The 27069-nt window shown below is 39.7% G+C and overlaps 1 protein-coding gene across 1 annotated transcript in view; it reads left to right on the plus strand.

The window, feature by feature from the left end:
• Positions 1 to 27069, plus strand: part of Sorcs3 (sortilin related VPS10 domain containing receptor 3) — a 617283-nt gene that overhangs the window by 393404 nt on the left and 196810 nt on the right. The window contains 1 exon segment of the mRNA XM_032892177.1: positions 13520 to 13593. Within this exon segment, the coding sequence (XP_032748068.1) occupies positions 13520 to 13593 (74 nt within the window).

Genomic DNA, 27069 nt, shown 5'->3' on the forward strand with positions numbered 1-27069 from the left:
TAAGTCAAAGAAATATGAAACCAAGCCAAGAAGCACTCAGGAGCCCTTAACCACTATTTAAGAGCATCACTAAAGAACAGTAGCTGACAAAAGGCTGGACAGCAACTAGTTTACATGCATTTGAATGGCCAGATGCTCGCCTTCACAACTCATCTCTATATGTAAGTGTCCGGAAGTCAATGTTTTCTCATCAATGTTTACAAACCAATTCATGGGTCACATTACCCATCTTTGCTTTATGTTAATGACACTAAACGTTTCCTCTGTATTTCTGTCACCTGCAGGCTGGAAGAACACTTGTGCCCAGGTAGTCTACTCCCACAGTCTTCGTTTTATTTTTAATATTAATTAACTTATTTTATGGGATCAAGGCATCCATCTTTCTAGAAATTTCAGGAGGCTCTGAGTTAAGAGCCAAGGACGAATTATTAAAGTCTCAAACAGAAGAACCTCATAGCAGAGGCTGTTTTCCTGCCCTTGCCTCATTTTAGCATCCAGGGATCAAGCACCATTTGGGGACACCAAGATCTTGCTAGGTCTCTGTGCATATGCATAAAGCTGATCGCCGTTGCTTTTAGAGGGAAGCCTAATTAGCTGTGTAATAAATGAATTGTACTTTCAAGGAATATAGTCCAGCTGTTGTTCTTGATTTTAGCTGAGGCTGTGATTTTGCTGGCTCTGCATTCTGATGGTGGTAGTTGAACAGAGTGGTTTCAAGCAGAACAAACAGTCTGACTCTTTGGTCAAAGCCCTCTGATAGATATGAGACATGTTTCTAGGACTGAGAGGTCTTCAGTTCACAGTGAAGTGTTTGACTCAATGGTTCTCAACCTGTGGGTTTCGACCCTTTTGAGAGGGTGTCACATGGCCCTTTCACTAGAGCCATCTAAGACCATCAGAAGGCTTAGATATTTGCACTACAATTCATAACAGTAGCAAACTAGAGTTATGAAATAGCAATGAGATAATTTTTAAGGATGGGAGTCACCACAATGTGAGGAGTTAACTCTATTAAAGGGATGCAGCATTAGGAAGGTTGAGAGCCAGTACTGTAGTGGGTCCTAAAATAAACATGTGACATTCTCATCCTTAAGAAGGTCAGATGTTTATCTGTACCTGGCCACTGGGATGGCACAAGCTTGTTCAGAAATCTCTAAACTTCCTCAAGAATTTTCTGGAATGAGTTCTCCTCGTGTAGCCTCTCAGCATTTGAGAGTTTGTTATGTTATGCAGACATCTAGGCTCTAGGTTTGACCCACTGAGTTGGACTTTCTAGACTGTGACTGAGTTACACATGCTTATGAAGCACCTGGCATCTTCTACAGTCTAAGAGCTGCAGTTCTGAAGTCTGCCTTTTACCTTACTGACATGAGAAGACTTAGAAGTTCTTCCAGGGCTTCAGTGATAGCGCATTTAGTCTAATGGCTGCCTCGCAAGTGTGTGAACCTGGATTTGGTCTGGAGAACAGATGTGGGAAAGATGGACGTGATGGGATAGAATAGCACAGGTATGCTTATACTCTGAGACCTGGTGAGGTAGAACATGGACCCGGGCCAGTGAAAGACTACCTCAACAAAGAACATCATGGTGGGCAGCAATAACAGGCAAGGTTGACCTTTGGCCTTTATAAGTATGTACACACATGAGCATGCATGTACACCCACGTACAAATGTGCCCCCACATACTCACATGAACAGACACACAGCATACAGGTATAGAGTCTAACACAGAGGACACACACACACACACACACACACACACACACAAATATCTCAAGGCAGCATATTGGGTTCATTGCACAAAGCTGTAAGGTTGGCTGGGAGATTTTTATCATCTCAGTTGGATTCTCTCTTTGATCTGGGCTCTCTTCTACCTGGTCTTTCCCTTCAGCCCAGTGCTATAGGTGTGCTTACCTGGTGGTGATAAAACTTGTCCACTACTCTTACAGACTACACAGAGCTGGGACAGTGCCACTCCCAGCTCAGTCGGAAGTCAAAAACTAGGAACAAACACAACTTAGACTCAGAGTGGGGAAATAATTCTAGCTCCCCCAGGGAGATGTTAAAAACCCCTTGACAAAGAAAGGACTTAGAGACAGGGAGGATAGGGGTTTTTAATTTCTACCCACAGGTGGCATACAGTCTTGTTCCTTTGCACAGCATTCAGGTTCCCTTACAAAGCATCTTTCACGAATGTTAGGGGACATCAGTGTGAGTACCTCCTGGGTTCTATGCGGTTATTGCTCTTGGACTGAAAATCAAATGCTCACACACCTACCTGAAGGGACCAGCGAACTCATCAAGTTTAAACCTCATCTGACACTTTAATTTCCAGATAATATTGCCTTAATCAAAGTGTTCATCCGTCTTCTGATCAAACGAATCACAAAACTCCCAGGAGACCCTGCTGGGATGGGAAGCAGCTCCTCCTGGCCGTGGAGAGATCTTATCATGTAATATTATTTCTTACATAAAGCCAACATTTGCTTCAATCTGAATGTCAGTTTTTGGTCTTATTTCTGCCATTTGATGCTGTGGGGAAGAAAGCTTGGCTACTGCCCAGCTCAACCATTTTACACATTCAAAATCCACTGAAAATCTCCTGACTGCTTGGTCAGTTTTCTGTCCCAGGCGTTTACAGTTTTCCTCTTAGGGTGAACCTCTGAGGTTTCTGTTTAGTTTCCTTTGTCAAAACCCCTCACTCATCGATATTGACAGGTGGGAGTGCTATGCGTGTCATATTTGGAACCAGATTTTCTGGAATTGTCCTTGGGAATCTTGACCAAATTTTTATCACCACAGAGCTTTAGTTGTGCCTCATCAGGAAATACGGACAGAAAATAGCAACACGTGGAATATACTGTATCATGTAAACTAGAGAACATACACTGAAAGGTGGGTCTGGGACAAATCCCTCATGCTGTAATGCTGGGATGCAGGGGTGCAAGAGTGCAGGAGTGCAGGGTACAGGGTGCAGGGGTGCAGGGATGCAGGGGTGCATGAGTTGAGGGATTCAGAAGAGCAGGGTACAGAAGTACAGGGTACAAGGCTGTTTCAGTCCTTGGTTTTGCCTCTGAAAAAGTGACTTTGAAATGCACACTATTTTTATTATATTTAGGGATTTTAAAAAATATATACCACAACAGTTTAAAAAAAAAAGAGACAAACAGACATGAATGTGAGAGAGGGCAGGATTTGTAGGGGCTCATGGGAGCAAGTGGAGAGAAGAGGGGAGAAGGGAATTATATTTTAATTTCAAAAAATAACTTAAAAATCAAAGAACTTTGCATTTTGAATGGATGTATATTCTCTGACACATTATTACTTCTAAAGTACTAAGCTGCGTTCATGCCCATATTTCCACAGAGACTTGTGCTTCCTGAAGCAAGAACAGTAGAGTCTCCATTTCTTCTGAACTGAAGGATGGCTGTCAGTGTTTTGCTTCACATAGTGGTTTAAATTAAACATGTGAACCAAAGCTTACATTCTTCTGAGCTCAGAATTCTGTAGGTCTAGACCTCTGAGAAGAAACAAAACAAAACACAAAACAAAAACCAAAACCAAAGCCTGACCTTGGAGTAGAGTTTAAGCCAAATTGGACAGTGTCAGGGATTGGGAAAGTGGGCAGGAAAGCACGTGTTAACAATAGACAGTGAAGTGAAGAGAAAGCCATTAAGGAGAGAGAAAACACAGGCAACAGGAGGGGAAGAGAGTTTGAGTCACACCAGTACAGTCAGCTCACCTCACTGAGAAACAAGCCTTTTTGCTCAAAAGGTATGGCTTGATATAAACCATTTCTGAATTGTAATATCTAAAAATGAATGGGTTCTGATTGCAGAAGGAAATGGTCAAGGGAATAGGGCCTTGGAGACAAAAGAATGGATTTCAGTAAATACTACATAAATTGTTTACAAGATTGTCTTACATTGCTATTAGCCTAGAAAATACTCTTCAGCATAAAGGAGGATGAAAGAAATTGTGAAAATGATTTGTAAATAGAGGTACTAGCTAAACTGGAGATACAATGTCAGCCATTGACAGCATACCCAAATGAAACATTATTCCTTCAAGGTTATATGAACTTGTTTTTCTTTTAACATCGTGCAACTAACAAAAAAGTCACCATAGTTAGAAAAGTGAACACTAAGCTGGAGTTGGGGCCCTGCATTTTGAATTCACTTCAAAAGCTTATTAGCTATGTCCATATGAAGGTCACTCATGCTCTCTGACTGTCTTGGTTAGGGTTTCTATGGCTGTGATGAAACTCAATGACCAAAAAGCAAGTTGGGAAGGAAAGGGTTTATTCATCTTATACTTCCACATTGCTGTTCATCATCAAAGGACATCAGGACAGAAACTTGAACAGGGCAGGAACCTGGAGGCAGGAGCTGATGCAGACACCATGGAGGGATGCTGTTTACTGGCTTGCTTCCTCGCAGCTTGCTCAGACTGCTTTCTTATAAAACTCAGGACTACCAGCCTAGGAAATGTCATCACCACAATGGGCAGGACCCTCCCTCATTGATCACTAACTGAGAAAATGCCTTATAGCTGGACCTTGTGGAGTCACTTCCTAAACTGAGGTTCTTTCTTCTCTAATGACTCTAGCTTGTGTCAAGGTGACACAAAACCAGCCAGTACACTGACTTAGACTATCTGTATTTCAAAGCACCTGTCTGGACCATCTCTGCAGCCTCTTTAAGTTGTTAAAATTGATGGTTCTCTGGTCTTAAATGACTATCCAGTGGGATTTAACTTCTGGGGCAATTTGGAGACCTCAGGATCTTAGATGGTGTTTTTCTCTTCTAGTACCTTTCACTATACCTAAGAGAGATAGTTTGAAGCATGCAGATTGCCTCCAGATAGGATAGCAAGTCCCTAGTTGTTTATCTGCCATTCTTCCTCAAAGTTGTCATGAAAAATGTTCCTCTGTGAGTGAAGAGCTGGAATAGGTATGTCATAGGGGGAGAATAATTTTCTAGATGATCCAGGTCACTTGAAGATCTGTGAAGATCATAGTAATTAACCCTAAGCACATACATGTCTTAGAAAAGATTGCAAGACATAAGCCTATTGCCCCTTTCAAACAGTTCAAGGTCAAATGTCAGATTTGTTAAGGGAACACTTTGGGGGCTAGGTGTGGGTTGGTAAAGAGCTGTAAGAAGTCTTCAATCTGAAATTGTTTGCTTTATTTATAGATATCCTCACTCCCCAACCCCAGCCCCAAATTCTTTCATAGGTAAATCTTATGAAGTTTTCCCTAAAAGCATTTATTTCTTGACTTCAGGATTGCAGTTTGCTTTTTCGGGTTCCTGATGGATAAGTCCTTACCTGCTTACGTCTCTGCTCTTCCCCTTGCAGTACATTTTCACGGTGACGTCTCCTTCCTTTAGTCTTGAGTCGTGTAGACCATCTTCCTTGGATCTCTTTCCATCTCAGCTTTATCTTCATTGAGCTCTGGCCCTTGGTGATCTGGGCCAAGTGAATTGTATTCTTGTGGAGGGTGACATCATGCTTCTGTTTTATTTCCAGCGTCTCTCGTAATGAGATATTTCATCTTGGTTATCTACAAGGAGGAGGTGGAACTTACTCTTCAGACCCAAACCTACTCTCATCCACGATGCCTGGGCTTTGAGCCATCACAGAGGGCAAAGCCGAGCATGGCTTCTGGTGCTGCATGAGACTCTGTGCTTCAGAGCATATCTCTTCCTGCCTAGATTTTGACTTTCTAGGGATGACAGACATGTGTCACTCATGAGAGTCATCACATATAGAATCGGATGGCTTTGAGCCGTGAACACACTAGGTGATCTGATAATGATGAGTAGATGGTTGAGTAAAATGCTCTCAGTTCACTGACTACAGGTAGTCATTTAGTAGTAATTTAATTCACTTCCAAATTTCTCAGTTAGCTCAGTGAGTGATTCCAGTGTTAAAGAACAGCATACACTAATTAAAAGGCATGCATTTTACAATCTAAAGACTTAGAAACTGGATAAAAGGAAGTTTGTGGAGGAGAGTCTCAAACAAAATATGAAATAGTTAATATTTCATGAGAGATATATAAACTGTTACTAGTACTTCTTTATAAAACTAAAATTGATTGATAATTGTCTATTCCAACCATGCTTTTTGAGGAAAGTAAATGGGGACAATGACACTGGTGGCCCTGAGGCAGCATCTGCCCATCTGCGTCAAATCACATCTTATTTCTGAATTACATTAGACATTTGAATTTTTTGCCAAGCTGGTTATTAAAATGAAGATTTCACAGAAAAATCCGAGTTTTTGGCCTCCCTTGAAACAAGATAAAACCTAACGACACTCAATCGGCTTCTGATGAGCTGAAGGGCAGATAAGTCCGGTGTTAGATGGGGCCTCTCTCCCTGTGGGCTCCCTGCCTGTCACCAGCCTTGTGCGCAATGCCTTCTGCTGAGTGTCACCGCATTTACCCCTGGAAGTCAAGAGGAAAGAGAAACCATTTTTGCCTTTTGCCTCTATCAAAAGCAGGGAAATAGAAGACAGTCTTAGAGGGCCAAGAGTTTGAATATAAATGAGAAAATCTTTCTCTTGAGTAAGAGTCTCTGTGTTAAGTTCCAGCGCGATGAGCGTGTGTCTAACAAGTACAGATAGCAATGCTGTCCTCACACAGTCCTCATGCACTGCACTACGCCATTCAGGGTCTTTGAGTCCTGCATCTTCAAGTGAATGCAAGACTCTTGAAGGCAGACAGTTTTTGTCCATTTTATTTACAGATGTCTCCCCAGAACCAAATGTAATGAGAAGCTCTTAATGGAGGCATGATTTATATTTGTTAAAAGAATGATTGAAGGAATCCATGAGAGGGAAATGTAAAAGAACAATCCCCAGGGGTAGAAATCTTCAAGAAAGAAAGAAAAACATTGCCCGCTTCTGAGTGATGGGGCTAAGGGAACACCATATGCCTCTTTTAGATAGATGTCTTCATAGGAAAAAATGTCTCTCAAGGGTTGGGGAAGAAGGCTGTAATCTATTCTCTGGAACTTGAAGGAGTGTCGGATGGGCTTTGTCCTCTGTCACAGTGAAGCCAGAGATTCTTTAGAGACTGTTGGAGGCTCCATACAGAGATGCATGTGGAAAAAAGTCTCTAAAACGGTCCTGAATTCTCTTTGTTTTCTTGCAACCATTGTCACAGTCCCTGCAGCCACACATTGCTCAGCTAAGCCCTTCTACACTCACCTTTCTGCCTTCAGAGAAAATGGCAGAGACTGCTTTCTTCAGAGTAGGAAATGTGGTGTGTGTGTGTGTGTGTGTGTGTGTGTGTGTGTGTGTGTGTGTGTGTTTGTGTATGGAATCAGTGATCTTTTGCATACTAGGGAATCTCTCCAACTGAGTTACACACCTCGCCTGCTTATTTTATTTCAGAGATGGTATTTTTTTCATAAGTGAGCTAAATTCTTTGGATTCTTATGGGCATTTTAACATTAAGTCTAGATTTCCTATAAGTGAGAATGTCTATGTAGACACTTTCCAATACGTCCTTTCCTTCTTAGTTGGATCTAGATGATGTGAAGGGAAGCTGATCTGAACACCAAATTCTCCTCTAAAAGATGTATCCTCTTGTCCTTTCTGACTGTATTTGTTATATTTACATGATTACTATAATCCCCAATTATTAGAAAATACCTTTTGGGTTCGGGTTCTCTAAAAAAATGCACGGGGCAGAGAAATGTAGGCAAATAGTATGTTTTTCACTCACAGGGACAATGATCTGACTCTGAAATAGAGTTTGTCCATATAATTAGTACCTCCATCGAAATAAAGGATGGCAGAGACATGCGTCAAGACCTACAATCACGCTCTTCTTCCAGATGCCTGCTCCCTTGTATGCAGTACCTACAGTACTTTCCTTGAACGGAGACCACAGACTACCACATGCCACTATATTAGAACAACAGAAAGTTGTTGTCTCATATCTCTGGAGGGTAAAATTCTAAAGCCAATATTTTGATAGAGTTCCAATGCCTTCCAAACCTTTGGAGGACACCTTCTCTGCTTTCCTAGGGGAGGGGTTTGTCAGCCACTAGAGGCAGTACCTGGCTTGCAGCGGCCTCCCTCTGATTGGCTGTCTTCCAGTGACAATCATCTCCAACCCAGTGTTTTTCCATTGTCCTCTGTCTCTTACTGTCTTTCCCCATCTGAAGACGCCAGTCTCATGGATTAGGGCCCACCTAATGATCTCAGTTTTACCTCATTGCATCTGCAAAGATCCGATTTCTACATAAAATAACCTTTTTAGGCACTGGGAATAGAGGACTTCACCATGTCTCTGTGTCATCTCACAGTGATGCCTGATGCTTTTAATGCTCTTGCATTATTTTATTGAGCTTAAATTTCAGGTATAACCTGTTGCTCTCCCTATAGAATATTCTATTGATTAAATTGCCACTTTAGTCCATGAGCTCTCAGATGCCTTTCTCTGGCAGGCTGATGTAATTAGGGAGCTAATAACTGAATCAATAAGGACAAGTACTTGTTCTTCTGTATTTTCAGCTGTAGTGATGACTCATTCTGAAGTGTGTGTGTGTGTGTGTGTGTGTGTGTGTGTGTGTGTTGTTGTTGCTGCTGTGTTAGGAAAACAGAGGATATATATATATATATATATATATATATATATATATATATATATATATCCATCTCAAAGATAGGGAAAGGAGAAAATCTGTTTAGTTCCCGGGTGATGTCTGGGAATGATGTCATTGTTAGAGGGGCACTTGAAGCAGAATACGGAGCAAAAATATGGCTTCATATATGTAGCACTTTACAGAAACAAGTCTGATTTAAGGATGTTTAGTATTTCCAAAACACTTTGTGTTTTAATGTTGCATGAAGAACACTGAGACACTGAGTTGAAACCATATAGGCTATATAAATATCCTATGAACTGATCCATTGTTTATCCAAGTAAGAACGTACCACCATGCATGGAAATTTATGTGAAATGCAATTTTTTGGGAAGTATCCTATTATTTTGTCTAATTGTAGTTACCTCATTAAAATAATAGTGATTTTAATTCTTGTCCTTTCAAGAATAAAAATACAGTAATGTGTCATTATAATAAAAATCTTTTCATACAAAATATCTAGAGAATGTACTTACATAACTGCTGATGTATAATATCCATCCTACTGTAAACAAGTAACTGAAAGTGATATAAATGTTTAAATTATACACACATAGTCACAAACATCCCACACACATAGTCACACACGTATACATACATACACGTACACAAACAATTCATTATCCTGTAATTTTGAAATGAGCATTGCTAGTATTTTGGCTTATTTCTTCCAGCATATTTCATATTTTAATAGTTAAGGCAACATCTTTTATTCTTTTGTGTTTGAACAGCATATCATGAATGTTTTCATAACATTAATATTCTTCTTTACACTTCCTTTTGCAAAATCACCATTTTATCTCCTTTTGAATGTTACAGTGTAATTATAAAAGTCATTTGGGTTCATAATAATTTTTAAAGTGTAGATGATATAACGACAAAAATTCTAGTTTTCCATAATTTGTCAGAGTCTGCAATGACATACATTTCAGGGTGATATAATTAAATGTAATTCTATCTTCCATCAGCCATCATTGTTTTTCATCATTGTAACCCTAGCTCTTAGCTCAGTGCCGACGGTATAAGAGTTCCTTTCCATGCTTTCTGTGAATAAATGAGTAAGTGCATGAATGATTAAATGGAGACGAACAAGTCTCTGAATGAAGAGGCTACAAAGACCTAGCTCATGGTCGAATAAAAATACATTTCAGGCTCAGCAACTCACTTTATATTGAGCCAGAAGGTAGCTGAGCTTGGCCCCTTAATGAAGGGGAGCCTGTTCTTTCTATTCATCCAAATCTGCCCATGGGCAGAAAATTCAATTTAATTTTTTCCTCATCAGTTAAGTTGAAGAGCTGAGAAAGCAAAACCAGAAACAATGGAGGAAGGCAATACTGCTCATCCTTTCTGTGGTAGGAAGATCACGTGATGAGAGGAGCTATGCTTCTCTACAGAATAGTCTCTGGCAAGCATGATCCTTCCAACATGACCCTATGTGGTAGAAGGATTGATACCTCCCCAAAGGGTAGAGACCGCAGCATGCCAGTGTGAGCCTCTTGGGTTCTGCCTTGCTTGAAGACATGGCACAGTCCTCTCTATACCTTGGCTAGATTCTAGCCTGACGGGTTGAGCTACATGCATATGTAATTCGGGAGCCTCCTACATTTAAATGGGAAATGTGCATCTTCATTCTGAGCATCAGGCCCTTCCATAACTGCATGGGAAGGAAAATAAGTTGTTTCTTGAAGACTTACTTAGAAAAGTCAATTCTTGCAATAAAGTGTATTGATAGCTTCTTCCCAATTACTAGTCTGGTCCATCTCATTTCCAGCTATTAGATACTGCAGAGAAACAAGTAGAAATAGATAGATATAGGCAAATTGATGAAAAGGTAGGCCAGGAGATAGGTGGGTGGAATAACTCAACCTCCATTTAGCCAGCAATAGGCATCATGTCCTTTCTCCAATCTAAGAATGCTTCTATAAGCCAGAGGCAGGATATTAGTCATTTTGGTCCTTGTGTTCTTATTTTCCCTTCTACTTCATAAATCTCTGTTCAACTTCTTACCTATTCCTGCTAGATGCCTCTAAAGGACCAGCTAAAGATTTAGATTTGTTTATTCTTGAAATCTCATTGTCTACTTCTGTCATTTCTGCTTCTGTCAGTACTTCAGGTCTCTTTATCTTTCCACGCCTACCCCGTGTGTGTGTGTGTGTGTGTGTGTGTGTGTGTGTGTGTGTGTGTGTGCATGTGTGCAAGTGTGTGCATGCATGTTCCTGTTATTTCAATACCATTTTCCCATATCACATGACATATGGCATATCCACACATAATCACATGACACATGGCATATCCACACATATTCTCAGAAGAGTTAATATTTTTCCTTCTAAAGAATTAGATGTGAAGAACAGGAAATCAAAGTCCACACAATCTCATTGACTTAAAGAATCTTAAGCTGTCCTCAAAGTATAGTCAAAAGCAGATGGCCTCCAGAGACCAAAAGGTAAGGGTACAGGAAAACTGGCTAAAAGGAAGAGTTATCTGCATGGGAAAGTGCTTTCTAGGGATTTGTTTCCCAGAATAGTGATGTGATCAATGCATTGCCAGTTGTACCAGTTCTAGAAAGGTAGAGTTTAAGTGTTTTAACATTACAAGTGGATATAATGGGTTTATTGAGCATCATTCAATCATTTCACAACCTAAACATACATGAAAGTGTCCCATAAATATATATAAAATGCATATAATAATTACTTTTCAGTAAAAATAATAAGATTTTCTGTTGAATGTCACCTAAGTTAACAGCTTAAAGTCAGTGGTGCTTTATCCTCTAAATTGATACGGAAAGGATAATAGGAGCTGTGGGTACCAGTTTTGCCTATTTTTCCCTCTATAGAGAATTGGAGAGATAGGAATTACTGCAGAGTCATGGAGAGAGAGAACACAATTTGCATACAGACTGTGAGAACTACTGTAGAGTTGGCGAGGGATGGCAGAGACTTGAGATCCGTTAAACTGGAGAGTCACGCTGGTTTTGTGTGACATTGCTACAGTCACCTTTAGCATCAAATGCTGATGCCTTCAGACATATAATGGAACTCATATCATACACCCAGCTTCTTATGTAATATTTTGAAAACCAAAGGACATTACCAGTAGTATGTGTACAGAAGTAACTAATTCTGCCAGTAGAAAATTATAATTTTTCATGATGCCACTTTTCAATAAATATCAACTTGATAAAGCGTAAAAGCATAAATTGGACGTTATTTTCCTGAACGCCATAAATATTTTTAGATTATCCTAAGTGATGTGAAACAGTGAACTTGCAACATAGTCACATGACCTGAGAGGGAGGCTCTAGAGAGTACAACCACACAGGTGATAGCTAGGGGGGCTGCTCTTCGGGGATGTTACTGTACACGTTCCTATTCCTGTGTGTTAAGGGCCACCTGATTCACTGTTGGATTCCTCTGATTTCCCCGACAGTAGAATTTTGTGTGCAAAACTCACCAAATACGGTACAATGATCATGACAGACTAGATGCAAAATTCTTGGGAGAGTTGTGGCAGTCATTAGAAAATTTAAGTCCTGGATCTTTCAACCCAAATTCAACTTTTTCAAGACTGAGTTTGAGAAAATAGGACTTGTCGGTGAAGTTCCAGTCAGCCTAAAGCCACCCTCTCTCTCACACACAGGTGACTAAAGCATGTAAATGCCACCCTTGTGACACACGGCTTTTCAGAAGAAGAAGAAGCATGCCAATGATTAGTAGCATGAGGCAGATAGGAAATACAGTGGTAGAATCATGAATGGAATGACCATATCTGTTTTGATGGATCAGAGAACGGTCATGAGTAGGGTTTGATGTTGGTAATCACTACTTCACTTTTATCTAAGCTACATGAGCCTGGTATGTTTGAAAGCACAACATGGTAGAATTATTAATTCTGTTACTATTACTATTCATTGTCATAAAGAATCAGTCTTTGTGCTTTAATTTTCTTGAAAATTCTTTTTGATGTTTTTTCAAAGCCCTGGAGATCAAATTTTTCCCCCCCACAAGTTGCTGTATAGTATGATTTGCCTGTTTCTGTTTTTAAATTATTCAATGAGTATTTCACAGACACTTTGTATGTAATCAAGAGATATAAATACAACAAAAGGAGATAAATCTGAAAGATATAGTATACTTACCTTGTGATACATGTCAAGTAAAAATAAGAAATGAAAAAGAAGAGAGATGTATAGGCTGAAATAATTGCAAAGTTTTAATTTATTTGTTTGTTTGGTATGTGGAGGAGGCCACATTTGTGATTGTAATGCTTGGAACAGGGGAATTTTCATAGGGTTATTCCTGCCATCTTGCCAAGACATGGGTTTATCAACATCTGGCATTTCTGATGGCATTAAAGAGTTCCATTTCACAGTACCTATATTATGTAAATCATAGACAAGGCAGTCAAAGAATATAACATGTTGCATATAACATTAGCTTAGATAGTGACCGATGAACATTTTTACACACATGAACCTTTTCACTGACCACAAAATATGACTGTTACATGTTGCCACATTCTTCAGGGTGAGACCTGATTGTGAGAATGGATCGATTGTTTTAGTGCAAAAATGTATGAACTGCCCCTGACATTTTAGCTATGAAGAATCCCTGATAGCCGTCAGAAAAATATTTATACTCAGATCAAAAGCACTAGTCAATGATCAAGTAGATCAAAGAGGCACAATATATGATTCTTGCATTTTTATCTGAGCAAATCTGGTGTCTACTTGGCTGGTTCTCTGGTCCTGTGATTGGATGGGGGGTTGGGCGGTGGACACCTGCGTCATTCACCTGCTCTTCGCTCTTGGCCCTCATCTCACTCAGCGTATTCCTCGCTTCACTGTCTTTCAGCTTTATAGCTCCATGGACTTCGGCAGGCGATGGCAACTCATGCATGAGCGCATCACGCCCAACAGGTTTTACTGGTAAGCACCTTTTGTGTACTTTGCACCTCTTGAACAAAGGTAAAAATGAGACAGTGGCGTGGCTCGAACCATTCCGGGCCCCTGCAGCTGTGCGAGACAAGTGCCTTTGAGCTCTTTGCTACTCATGGAGAAGTTCATGGAATAGCACCGTGGGCTTGTTAGGAGGGCAGGATCTGAGGCCCTGGCACGAATTAGGAATTGGAAAATGAGTCCTCGGCACTTCTTGTGTACATCAGCTTCACAAAGCATTGAGCTGGTGGAGACTTGTCACCAGGTGCTCTTAGATATAGCACCAAGCTCCCCTCGTTTTGGAACGGTACATATTTTATGGACCTGGCTACAGAGCACTGTTTCCAAAAGGCATCCTCCAAAAAAAACAACTTCTACCAATTTTTTCTCTTTTCATAGGAATTTCTATGGTCAAGAAACTTTAGGTTACAACTGTTCAGTTTTAAATTTCAGCCTTGCGATCTGTGTTAAGATAGTGAAGACTCTGAAGAAGCATGCCAACCCTGAAGCTAATACAGAATCTCCTCTTATGTAACCTTGGATAAAAATACCTTAGAACGGGGCAGATACTGTAAAATACTGCTGTTAGTGAATTCGTGCTTTATATAGGAAATTAGCCCTTCTGTCTAATCAGAAAGTGTTTTTATTAGGTAATGTTCCTTTAATCATGCATACTCTTTTACCATATTAAAGCAAATTCAGTGTCCATTTGTCTTACACAGTTCCCTGTAATCATGAGATTCTTCGATCCTGCTTACTTCAGCAGAAGTAATAGATAAGGAAATAGGAACGAGAAAGCCTAGAGCAACATATATAATACATTAAATCATATGCTTAATTAAAAGCGAAAACAAAATTAAAGCACTTGAAAGTAATATCTATTTACCACTTATTCCAAACATCTTCCAATTTTCCTGAAGAAGTCATGTCCTTGTCATGTGTACCCCACGCAACATCTAGATAAGTTGGAGGTATGGGGATGATGCTGACAACTACTTTGGACATGTACACGGTCACACTATCAAAACTGCAAATGAACAGGTCCTCTTTGCATCCACAAAACTATCTCCAGAATTAAAAACAATAGTTGCCCATGCATACAATGGCAACCCACCAAGTCCTACTGTGCACAGTTCAGTGGCGATAGAAGAGAGAAATAAATTGTTCTTGATTCCACACCTGGCCTATCCTTACTGTTTTTGCCTTTTGCAGACCGAGTTATTTCATCTGTTAACTCTTATTACAACTATTATTTGGTCTGACTGTGGAACTATTAATCTTCCATAGTAGACTCAGACAGGAAAAGGAAATATTTGTTCCACTGATACTCTAGCATTATAATGTACCTTTGCTCAATGGAAATGGACCAATTTCTCAGTGTGCCATTATTTCAAGAAAAGGAAAAAATCCCTCTACTGTTTCTGGAATAAACTTGAGGTGGTAGGGCAGTTGGTCAAGGAAGGAGAAAGCAGAGTATGTGGCATGGGCCATGCCATCATTACTGAAGAGAGATGAGGACAGAAGGACATGGTGGATATTAACCATAAAACACAGGTACCATACTGCACTCCACAGACCCAAGGAAGTTAAAAAAGAAAGAAGGCACAAGCAAGGATGCTTGAATCTCACTTAGAAGGAGGAATAAAATAGTCATGAGAGGCAGGTGGAGGGAGGGCTACATGGGAGAGGGGGTGGAGAGAGGAATGGGAGGGGAGTGGGGGTTCAGGATCAGGTGTGCAGAGGGAAGGGAAGGATGGCCAGATGGCCATGAGAATGAATGAAGTCTGCAACTGATGGGGGTGAGGAAGTAAGGGGCATCTCCAGGAAGAGTCCGAGACCTGGGATAGGAGAGGAACCCGAGAATAAATGGGAGGTGACATTAGCTATGACTTACAGTATTGTGAATATGGAGTCTGAAGAGGCCATCCCCCTGTAGCCAGGCAGGAGCTTTAATGGAGCCATAGGGACACTGACTCACCCTCAAAATGTTGACCCAAATTATGTCCTGTCTGCAAGGAGCACAGGAATGGGAGATGATGAAGAACATTTTCCTATCTTTTGCAAAGAGGCAGAGAGGAATGTTCCAGCTGTTTCTCCTCTGCTCCCTTCTTCTGTGGAACAGACAGAATAAATCCTCAGGTCCTGATAATTGTGTTTCATCTTTCTTCCACTCTGTGCTTCTTCCATATATGCCCCCATGGGGAAATATAAAAGTTAGTGCCCGTGCCAGCCAGCCAAGTGATAGCTGAGTGTTTCCTTTTTGCAATTATCACTTTTCTTCTGATGTGTAATTGCTGTGATTATTCTTTTAGGTGTCATAGGAGTCACAGAGGAGGGCTCATGGTTTTCTGTCCGTTTTTTTTTCTACCAAAGAGAGAATCCAAGGTTATCTATGGCTTTTAGCCATTTGTGTTGACGGCACATGGTTGGTGTATGTAATAGGAATACCTTGTACCCCTTTGAGAAAATTCAAAGTATGTATTTCTCTAGATAAAAAGGCAAAGTTTGGTCTCAGTGTGCTTTATTTAACCTGAGTTTTCCACAGACATGCAGTTGGAGGAGGGTTTGACTTGCAGTTGTACAGGGTCACCAAAAGAAGAAGATTTGAATTTGGGGAAACTTGATGGCTTCAGATCTCTACCTCAGATATTTAATTTCTGCAGTGCAACTGTAATTTAAAGTCACTAGCAATTACCTTTAAGTGCTGTTTATTAACCATTTTTAGAGGATGCCCCATAAGCCATTCATTGTTGTGCTGGTGCATAAATGTAAATGCTATGTATGATGGGGCTGTGTGCTCATGGGCCTCTGATAACAGTTCAGTGGATCTATTTATGACCTGGAATCCATACCATAAGCCCAATGTTATTTTTACCACTCTTCATTATCATTCTTATGAAGTAATAAAACCAAACAAGGAGATGCTCTAAAGCTGCTTTCTCAGGAGAGAGACTTATGGGTGTGGTCTTGAGGGTGCTAGGGCACACTGGTGGGAGGAGACATGGTATAAACAGGGAGACTTTTAATTTGTAGTTATTAGACACATGATGATTGCATGATACATAAGAAATATTCTCTAAATAGTGCTAGTTATGACTTGGGCACTTGCAAATGTCTGAGGGGTAAATTTTTCTGAACTTTACTTTATTCCTGCTTCTTTCCGACAATGAAAGCAGAAACTTAGAGAGGAAATTGGGACCAGAGAATACCTATTGTATTCCAGAAGTGATTTCTACCTCTGTGGTGATGGTTATTGGAATGTTCGAGAACGTGCTTTGTGAATTTCCTCATTAGCTGAGCTCTCAATACTGGTGGGATAGTGAAGGTCATGAGATGTAATATTTATTAGTATCCATAATAAATGCCTCCATGATTAAAACAGATTATCTAACCATATCAAAGAGCTCACCTAGGGATCTTTTGATGCAGGGTGACATGGCCATCAGTCATTCTTCAGGAGGAGAGACAACTGACTCAAAAGCTCTGTGTTTATGGGATATTCTTTTATTCATTTGATACCTGGCCATCCTGTAATCTCTGGGCTTGTACAGTGCTCCCTCCTCACCTCCCCAGGTGCTCCAGAAGTGGGAATTCCTAAGAGCACGTGAGGAGAAGTATCTTAATGTTCTCTCTCCACTCGTCTTAGTCTCTACATGTTACAGAAGAGTTACAGTCAGGTGGAAAATTTGCCTGCTGGGTTTTCATTTTCTGTTCTTTAATTCCATTGAGCCATGAGTGATCCTCATGGAGGATTCTGAACAAATAGGCACATTCAGCTGTAGAAGGATAGTTTTCGTTTGTTGATTTGTTTTGTTTTGTGTTCTACACATCCACTGTTAGCACATGTAGTTCACAGCTTCATATCTATGGCCCTGCACTTCTCCTGGGTGTTCACCTCTGTGGGTGTCTTCTTAAATGGGAAATGGGAAGAACAGGAAATCAAAACTGTCCCTCCTGCTATGTGCACACCAGAGTCCTAGTGAAGTATTCTTTAGGGAAGAGACAATGACGTGGAAAAAGAACAACAACAGTTTTTTAGTATTTTAGAGCTTGCCCTTCAAATATTACTTTAAACCACACAGTTTTGTTGTTGTTTGTTTTGTTTTTACATTCCATTTGTGTTGTAGAACAGTCAAAGCTCATTTACAACTAATTTACTTCTTCCTCATGGCAAGTGGCCGTCAATATGCCTCTCTGTGATGATTTCTGCCTTCTGGTATTTTGTCATTCCTCCCCTTTAGGGATGGCTTCATTTAGTGATTTTTTAGTGAGCAGAACACGGCGGAGGTGATGAGACTTCTCCATGGAGATTAGAGTATAAGAGGACAGCAATTTTCATCTTGGGTGTGTCCTCATGTTAAGTCATGATGTCATTCTGTACTCTGAGGAAGGCTATAGCCAATGAAGGATGTTCCCCTAATAAGGAACCAGGCTGCCAGTTGAACAGTTTAATTTGAGCTCGAAGATAAATGCTAACTTGAGACATGCAAATGAGCTTGAAAGTAGATCCCTCACTAACCAAGTTTTTATCTGAGACAGAAATCCTGGCTAATACTTTGAGAGAAATTCACTGGAAACTCTTTGTGAATGGTTCCCCAATCTTGAGCCACAAAAATACTCTCCTGAATATTTATTGGTTTTAGTTTCTACCTTTGGTGATTTGCTGCACACAAATATCTAGCCAATTACTGTTTGAGTGTGCATTTTAGGCTGTAACTGTAGACTTCTACTCACATATACAGTCCTGCAATCATACACTACTTGTATCGGGCACTATATCCTCTTTGATATCAAACTTGATGTCAAAGTCTTTAGCTCTGGTTTTACCACACAGAAGGATCTCTATGTGTGGATGTTCTGATTGTCTGATTCTCTGTCCCTGTGGTGTTTGAAGTTTAGTTGACAGACTGGAGAACTTCGCCATCAGTCCAAATGACTCATTTTCCATAACAAGACTGTCTTCTATCTTATATTCTTTTGCATTTGACAGCATAATAGAAATGCTCTGATATTTTTGTTTATATATATGTGTGTGTGTATGTGTAGATATGTGTATATCTACACATATATATGAATGTGTGTACACACACAAATATATTTGTACACACACACACACACACACACACACGCACATGCACACACACACATATCCCATTTAGAGAAGTACTAATTTCAGTTAGGCACAATAATCTCATTTTGCCATGTTCCAGACAGCCATCCTAGTCATATGACAACTGCGATGTGAAGACTTTAGGAGAATCAATAAGTGAAACTAGGGAATGAATGCCGTAAGGTAATGTGGTGGCTGGAATGAACACTGAAACCTCTCATCTAAACTTGAACTCTACTGATCTTACTCTTCTAGAACAGTGATTCTCAATCTGTGGGTTCTGACCCCTTTGCGGGGTACCGTGTCAGATATCCCGCATATGAGATATTTACATTACGATTCATAACAGTAGCAAACTTACAGTATTGAAGTGACCACAGAATGATTTTATGGTTGGGCATCACCACGACATGAGGGAACTGTATGAAAGGGTCACAGCATTAGGAAGGTTGAGAAGCACCACCCTAGAATGTAGCCTACATCTAGCTTCAAAGCTAATCTCTTTCTATGCAGCTGAGAACTCATTTTGAGTATGGATTATGGTTCCCGAAGAACCCACTACCGAGTCATCCGCAAGCCATTAATGCATTATCCTTGACAGAGACAGACTTAAGGAATGGCCAGGAGGCCTTGCGATTGCTTCCTGGAAAAAAATCAAGATCTTTTCAAACAACGTTAACATTATAGGCTGAATTTTTGATGCTGTCCCCAAATGTGCCTCCACAATCTTGCAAACATCGTCATTTGCAATCACAAGTAATGGGATTTAGGCATCGACCTGATATAAGGGATCAGATTTAGAGGCCTGTTGCAGGGCAGGCTATGCCACAAATAATATTTAATTCAGCTCTCCCTTACATATTTAAAACGGCGCAGCAATTTAAAAATACATTATATTCAAAATAACACATGCAAGGTCAGGAAGAGAGATATGAGAGCTCAGCTTGCAAGCAGAAACTAGTTTTTCGTTTGCCAATGGAGGCCACCCGTGCTGTGTGGCTACTGGAATCTTGAGTATGCAAGAACTAAACAAAATGCAGTGCTCCAAAGATATCTATTGTAGTCAGCTAGAATCCTGCGGAATAGAGCAGAAACACCCCCACAAGGAGTAGTGCCCTTGATGACTGTAGTTTCCTGGAATCATATAGCTTCTGTAGTGCTTGCAGGCTTCATGGAGACGCTGAAAATGTCAATGGCCATGAATTGTTCAGCTGTTCTGTGAGTAGGGAATAGGTCCAGAAGGAAATACAGAGGGAAGGGAGAGATGTGAAGTCAGGCACCTCAAGCACAATGTAAAGGACCCAAGGTACTTGAACTGTTCACACTGCATGGGACCAGGCTGTAAGTATGGGGAACTGCCCACTTTTCTCACTAAGGACATCTCAGTGTTTGAGTCTACTTGGTCCAGAGCCATGTGGTAATCCAGTTGATCCTAACAGCATATCGTAGAACATGTCATAGACTGTGAGTCTTTAACAGCACACAGATCTTTCCCTTTCACAGTTCTACAGGCTAAAGTCTACAGAATACTAACATGGCTGTTTTTGGTGGGCACACTCTTCCAGCTCATGGAGAGGCACCTTCTCTAAGTTTCTTCAGGTAGTGGGGAGAGTGTGTAAGCTGATAGCTCTTCTCAATGATCTTTTTGCATCTGGTGGAGAGCATCCTCCATATTTAATCAGCGCCCCGAGCCCCACCTTCGAATGCTAACACATCGGGGGTAAGGCTTTGGCATGCAAACTTGCATGACACAGTTTGGTCCGTAATGGAGTGTAGATGATGGAGAAACTTGGAAAAGAATCAGAAAATTCCATAGAAAGATCTATCAAGAAAATTTCTGCAGCAGAAGTGAAGAGCAAACACTAGAACTAGAAGAATTAATTTTTAAAAGACAAATGAATCACCTTAACTCTACCTTTTTCTTATTGTAGACATAATGAAGCTTTTGCAGAGATTCTAAGAACAGTAGGAAAATTTATAAAAAGACAACCTTTAGTTACACTGTTTCCCAAATAGAACAAAAAAAAAACATATATGTCCTCCTATTATTCCCTGTGCAGTATAATATAAACTGTATTTAAGTTTTTACCAGAGTTGTGCTATTGTTATCTATAGATTTTTAAAAATGTTGTTAGAGTAAAAATGAATATATTTCTTTACAGCCTTCCATTCTTTCTAAACATGATTTAAACTTTTATTGTGTTTAATTGGGGGCTAAATAATAATTTAATAATTATTTGTCATTATATTGATCTTGTCTCTGCAGTTTTACTCTTAAAGAAATCATTATAATGTTTTGAAAACCTCAAAGTAATTATCTTAGCATTTAATACTTTTCATAATGGATTATCAAAACTATATACTTTTTCCCAAATTCTTCTTCAGGAAGTTTGGGCCAGTGTTTACTCTACAAAGATATCCTTTTATATCTTCTTGTAAAAAATAAATTTTAAAAATTAATTTAACATGCAAAACTAGATTTTCTTTGTTTTAATTTGCATTTCTTATCAGACTGGTGCATTTGAATTATTTTCATGTATTTATTACCTCTCCTACTTTTCCTCTGTGGCCATCTGTCATAGGTCTTGCTTTACCAAAGGTTTTTTAATGTATGGTTTCTCCTTTCCTTTCACTATTTTCTGAAATTTATTCTTCAGTTCTTGTCATTTCATGATTTTTAGCTTATTGTTTTAATTGAAAGGATCATGTTCTCAAATGTTTTCACTTCTCCCATCATCCTGTCTCCCGATACTTTACTTTTAGGCTGTGCCTTGGCCCGTTACCTTAGGCATAGTAATCGGCGTTATTATGAAATTCAGTGCTTTATGATGGACAATACATGACCTATATAGGCTGAGCTATAATCTACACTATGGTTTGGAAAGCTTCTACTGACAGTCAAGTGATTCATTCTATGGCCATGCAAGAGTTTAGTAATTTAATATATGGTCATGTTGATGTATATTTTAATGAATTATAACATTTTAACTTTGTTAAGTAAAATAAAGTATAACGAACATCTTCTCAATTAATAATGTAGCAATACATTATGCTGTCCTCCTCTGGTAGGCTTTGTAGGGGAAACTCTTTGCCAGGGGTAAGGACTTCCGAGGTTGCTGATATTTTACCCTGTGCTCTGAAGCCAAGCTGTGTTTATGATGTCTATTACTATTTATGATGAGGACAGTTTCTGTCAGCATGAATCTTTTCCTCAGATCTTAGTAATATAGGAATAGAGCCCTAATTCTTTTTCTTCAGTGAGGGGAAAACCATTTTAATATTGAAGTAAAAATCTGATTATGAATTGGAAGTTAGTTCGGGAATAGAGCAAAAATGGTTATTTTTTTTATAATCAAAAGTTTCTTGGTTTTAATAATTTTTTATTTTTATGATTAAAATATAATTAGATCACATCCTCTTGGCATTTGTTCCTCTGAAAAGTTCTCCTGTATTCCTTGCTTCCTTTAGAATTCATAGCTTCTTTTCCTTAGTTGATGCATGTGTCCACATGTGTGTGCATATGTATGTATATGTGTTAGTATGTGTTAATGTATGTGTGTGTTTGTTTGTCTGTGAATGTTAGTATGTGACAGTGTGTGTTATGTAATAGTGTATGTGTTAGTATGTGTTGATGTGTGTATGTATGTGTGTGTGTGTAGTGTACTTATTCTTAAATAAATAAATAAACCTGTTCAGTATGTATAATGTTGCTTGTATGTATATGATTTCATGGCTGACCATTTGGTATTGGATAACCACTTGATGTGCTTTTCCCTGGTAAAGACTATTTCTCCTTCTTCTCACAATATTCCTTAGTTGAGGCCATTCCTTAGTATCCCTTGTGTTGAAGCCACGTGGACGTTTCCCTTCCACATTTGTAGGCTTACTAATGTCTTTCTTGTTCAGCTCCTCTTTAGGCAGCCATGTTGTGGGACTTCATGCTCTAGGTTCTAATCATTCTTGGAGCACACTCCTTGTTCTTCTGGCTATTAACAGTCTTTTCTCTCCATCTTTAAATATCTACGACTTTTCTTATTCAGTTATGTGCTGAAATGAATGGGAAATCATCTTGGGAAGTTCCCTACGTTGCATACTTTTATGTCTACGTGATACAAGCTAGAGTTATTTTAAGGGAGGGAATCTCAATGGAGAAAGTGTTTTCATAAGAACCAACTGTGAGCATTTTTTAAATTAGTGATTGATATGGGAGGGCCCAACCCACTGTGTGTGGTGCCATCTCCAGGCTGGTGGTCCTGGGTTCCATAAAAAAGCAACCTGAGCAAACCATGGAGAGCAATCCAGTAAGCAGCACCCCTCTGCGGCCTCTGCATCAGACTCCAGATTCCAGCCCTATTTGAGTTCCTCTTCTGACTTCCTCCACTGATGGACTATGATCTGAAAGTGTAAGCCAAGTAACCCATTTTCTTCCCAATTTGGTTTTGGTCATGGAGTTTCATTACAGCAGTAGAAACCCTAACAAAGACATTTCCAAATCTTCACTTTCAATAGAAAAATAATTTGGGTACTGGTTAGAATTAAAACAAAGATGTCAGTTCATTTAATAAATATCAAATCATTTCTTAATATCCAAGTTTCACTTTTGACTACCATGTGTACCTGTATTTTTAATTCAGATTCTGTGTTTATAAAAAAGCTACATAAATTTTTCCTGTTAACCTAATATAATATTACATAATGTTTTTGCTATGTAATTGCACTTCTGATTTTGAAATGTTTGAGTAAACTGTCTTCAGATTGACGTGAATGACCTGGTTGGGTGATCTATTAAGATTACTCTGTGCAGGAAGGGCTCAGGTTAGTCTGGTATGGCTAGCCAGGGCGGCTTGTGGGAGACAGAAGTAAGAACTCTGAAGAGTGTGGGGGGTTGTCTAGTAAGAACCTGAGCATAATTGGAACAAAGGTGAGGTCCCAGCATGTTTGGAGGGTGTTGTTTGAATGGGAAGTATTCCCCATAGACTTATTGATTTGAAAAACTGGTCTCTAGCTGCTGGTGCTCTTTTGGGGGGTTGTCAAATTTTGGGAACTATGATCTAGCTAGTAGAAGTGTGTCTTGGGGAGTAGGCATCGGGGAAAAAGATAATAACCTTTTCTGGTTCTTGCCTGAGCTTCCTGATTTCTAATCCTTTCATGCTTCAAGTTCCCAACTCCAACCACCAGGGAGGCAGCTGACTAATGCGACTGCCATACATTCCCTATCTTCCCATACTGATAAACCCTGAAAGTGTGCGCCAACGTAAGTGACAGCTCCCCAAGGTTATTCCTTTGAGATGATTTCTTACCGAGACCAGAAAAATGACTACCACAGAGAACAGTGTGTAGCCTGACTGGCAAAGGGCTTCCTACCTTATGTGCTGAGAACGTTTTGAGATGGATAACTGTCTTATGCATTAAATATACTTAGCCAGATCCCGTGTCATGAGCTTCGAAGTTCCAGTTGTGACAACCTTATCATCTCTGAAGACACTGCCAAATATACTCCAAGCAGAAAGGTATTTTATTCTTTCCTGACTCCTATCTGGAGAATCAGTTTATTGGAGTGGGAGGGGAGAGAATCATTGCTGAGGAACCCTGAGAAATAAAGCTGAGGAATACAGATTGTGCTGTGCCTCAAATGCTAGGGAATGCTATGGACTTGTTTCCCTGGTTAATGGAGAATATTCATCTCTTGAGCAGAGGAATGGCATGCTATTCATGTTTTATGAAGATTTATTAGTATTTGGTTCTTTCTGGAGCTACCCAGCTGTGCTTTCTGTGTGCATCTCTGTCAATAGAAGATGCTGATTTTTTTTTTTTTCTCACGGTAGATGTTAATCTTCTAAGGCATTCTGATCCCAAGTTCCATACTCCATCAAAGTGTTAGAAAACTGAAAACTTTACAAGTATGCATTTCAGGCTGGGCAGGTGGCTTCACAGGTAAAGACCCTTGCAGTTATAAAGCACAAGATGTGATTTCTAATCTGTACGACCCATATAGACCTGGATCACAGAACTCTTATTGCAAGATGGGAAACGGGAATCCTGAAATTACCCTGTTTCCTGTTCTCTCTCTCTCTCTCTCTCTCTCTCTCTCTCTCTCTCTCTCTCACACACATAATCTCTCAAAAAAATAAATAAATGATAAATTAGAAAAGTATGCAGCTCATGCACATTTACTCTATGAAGATACGTTTTTGCCCATGTTGATAGAGTAGCATTAAAGAATTTTATTAAAGGCAATCACTTTAACACAGCACTTTAATGAGTTTGTCTTCTAGTTTTGCACACCTGAAAATGAATTCTCTGGAATCTATAGTCAGAGCACATCGCTATTATGCCCTTTTGCAAAAGTTGCACTTAAACCTGAACAGCTTTGTGCATGCATGGTGTTCATGCAAATGATTTGGGTAGTGCTGGAATAGTCCAGTCAACTGATGCATTCCCGTTGTAATGGAAAGCGTATATGGAATATAGTGATACTAGGAGATGGATTAAGTAGGATCTCTCATTCCCAGAACTACTTAGAAAAGTACATAGCCGTCCCACTTAAAAAAAGAAAACCAGCGTCTTAGGTCTCCTAAGGACCTAAGGTGGAAGGACCCTGGGAGACTATCTGCTTTAATGATTCCCCTAACAGTGCTCTTGGAAGTTCTCTCCAGAGTCTGATAAATTGTACCTGAGACAATGTGCAGCTCAGAGAAGCCTTGTGAGGTGTACAATGAGTAGCTCCTGAGCACCTATTTTTTTTTCCAGCCAGAACTACCCGAATTCTTAATTTGTTTTATAGACTGCGTTTCAGCCTAAGAGTTCCATTAAAGATGAAGATAAAGTGAGGATTCTGGGAGGGGTTTGTGAATAGGGTTGGGTAATTTTAAAATACAATGCATGAAGTTCATATAGAACTAATAAAATTGAGGTATATGAAAAGAAGTAGATGAAAAGTTCATGAAATATTGGTGTTTTCATTCTGTGGATGGCATATGTGGGTAGAGTTTTCTTTCTGTTCTCTCCTCATTGCTCCTTACGCCATACTGAAATGTCTAGTTCCACTTTGGTGACATAAACGCTTGCCAGACTGAATTCACGAGGAGGATAATGTAAGGACAGCACCCAGGACCCATGGCTCTATCAATGGAGCACTGTGGTTTGGCAAGACCGTCTGTTACGTCCACATGGACAGGCTTTGAAGAATTGAGCACTAATCAACAGGAGTTGGCAAGGGAGTACGAGAGGCAGTGGAGGTGGGAGCCATGGTCCGTAACACAGTGCTTGCTTGGTAACCCTGGTTTATCTTATTCAGGAATGGACTCCTGAATTAGGAGATTCCCTCAGACTTGGGCATTGTCTTCTTCCAGCAGACAGCTTTCCAAGTGCAATGCTTTTCTTCCTCAATAAGTATTTGTCTACTTGTAAATCTAGTGACTCAAAACAATGTCATCTTGTTGCAAAACCCATGGTGCCGCTCCCCAAATCAGGAAATACTCTGCACCTTTGGGCATCTCATCCTCATCTGATCTTAGAAAAAAGGCATGAATGATAGATTAAGGCCTTGCCTTGTCTTTCCCATCTCCCTGATGGTGAGTTCTGTCATATCCAGGCATTCTCCAACCTTTAACTTTGCAGCATTGCAGAGGGCTGTCAAGTAATTTGGGCAGCACTGTTGCAATGGAGGCAGAGAAGGGAGAGAGAGTGATCCCTTGGGGAATCCTTTTTCTGCCCACTCAGCAGTTTGGATAGATGCATTAAGATGGAAACATTGAAAAGGTCAGACCTGTAACCAGTGTGATCTATAAAAAGGCACCAATGTATGCTGTGATTGCTAAAGAGGAGACTTAAGACGCTGGTTTTCTTTTTTAAGTGGGACGGCTATGTACTTTTCTAAGTAGTTCTGGGAATGAGAGATCCTACTTAATCCATCTCCTAATATCACTATCCTCATTTGCTAAGTGCCATTTAAGGAAGTTAAGAATGAAAAACAGTTGTCTTTCATAATCTATGGATCCAGTGATCCTGTATATAAAATATCACAATGTTTACCTATAAAAATCTTTACTAATATTTTCTATACTAAATAATATTAGGACAAGTATTAGTAGATAATAATATCAGTATTATTGGAATACTAAATAGTTTCTAGATTACATCTAATATCTAAGATAATGATAATATAGTAAAATTATATTGTTTTAGAGAATAATGCTATCAGCATTAATGATGACAATAAAACTAGTACATAATCAATACAGATACAGTTTTCCCCTGCACATGGTTAGTTTATAGTTGATTGAGTCTCAGAATGCAGAACTGGTGGAAATGGATAGTCAACTGTTGAGCAAAAGATAGGAGTACATGCCTCTCTG

The sequence above is a fragment of the Rattus rattus genome, chromosome 2 (genome assembly GCF_011064425.1).
Source record: "Rattus rattus isolate New Zealand chromosome 2, Rrattus_CSIRO_v1, whole genome shotgun sequence".
Classification (NCBI taxonomy): domain Eukaryota; kingdom Metazoa; phylum Chordata; class Mammalia; order Rodentia; family Muridae; genus Rattus; species Rattus rattus.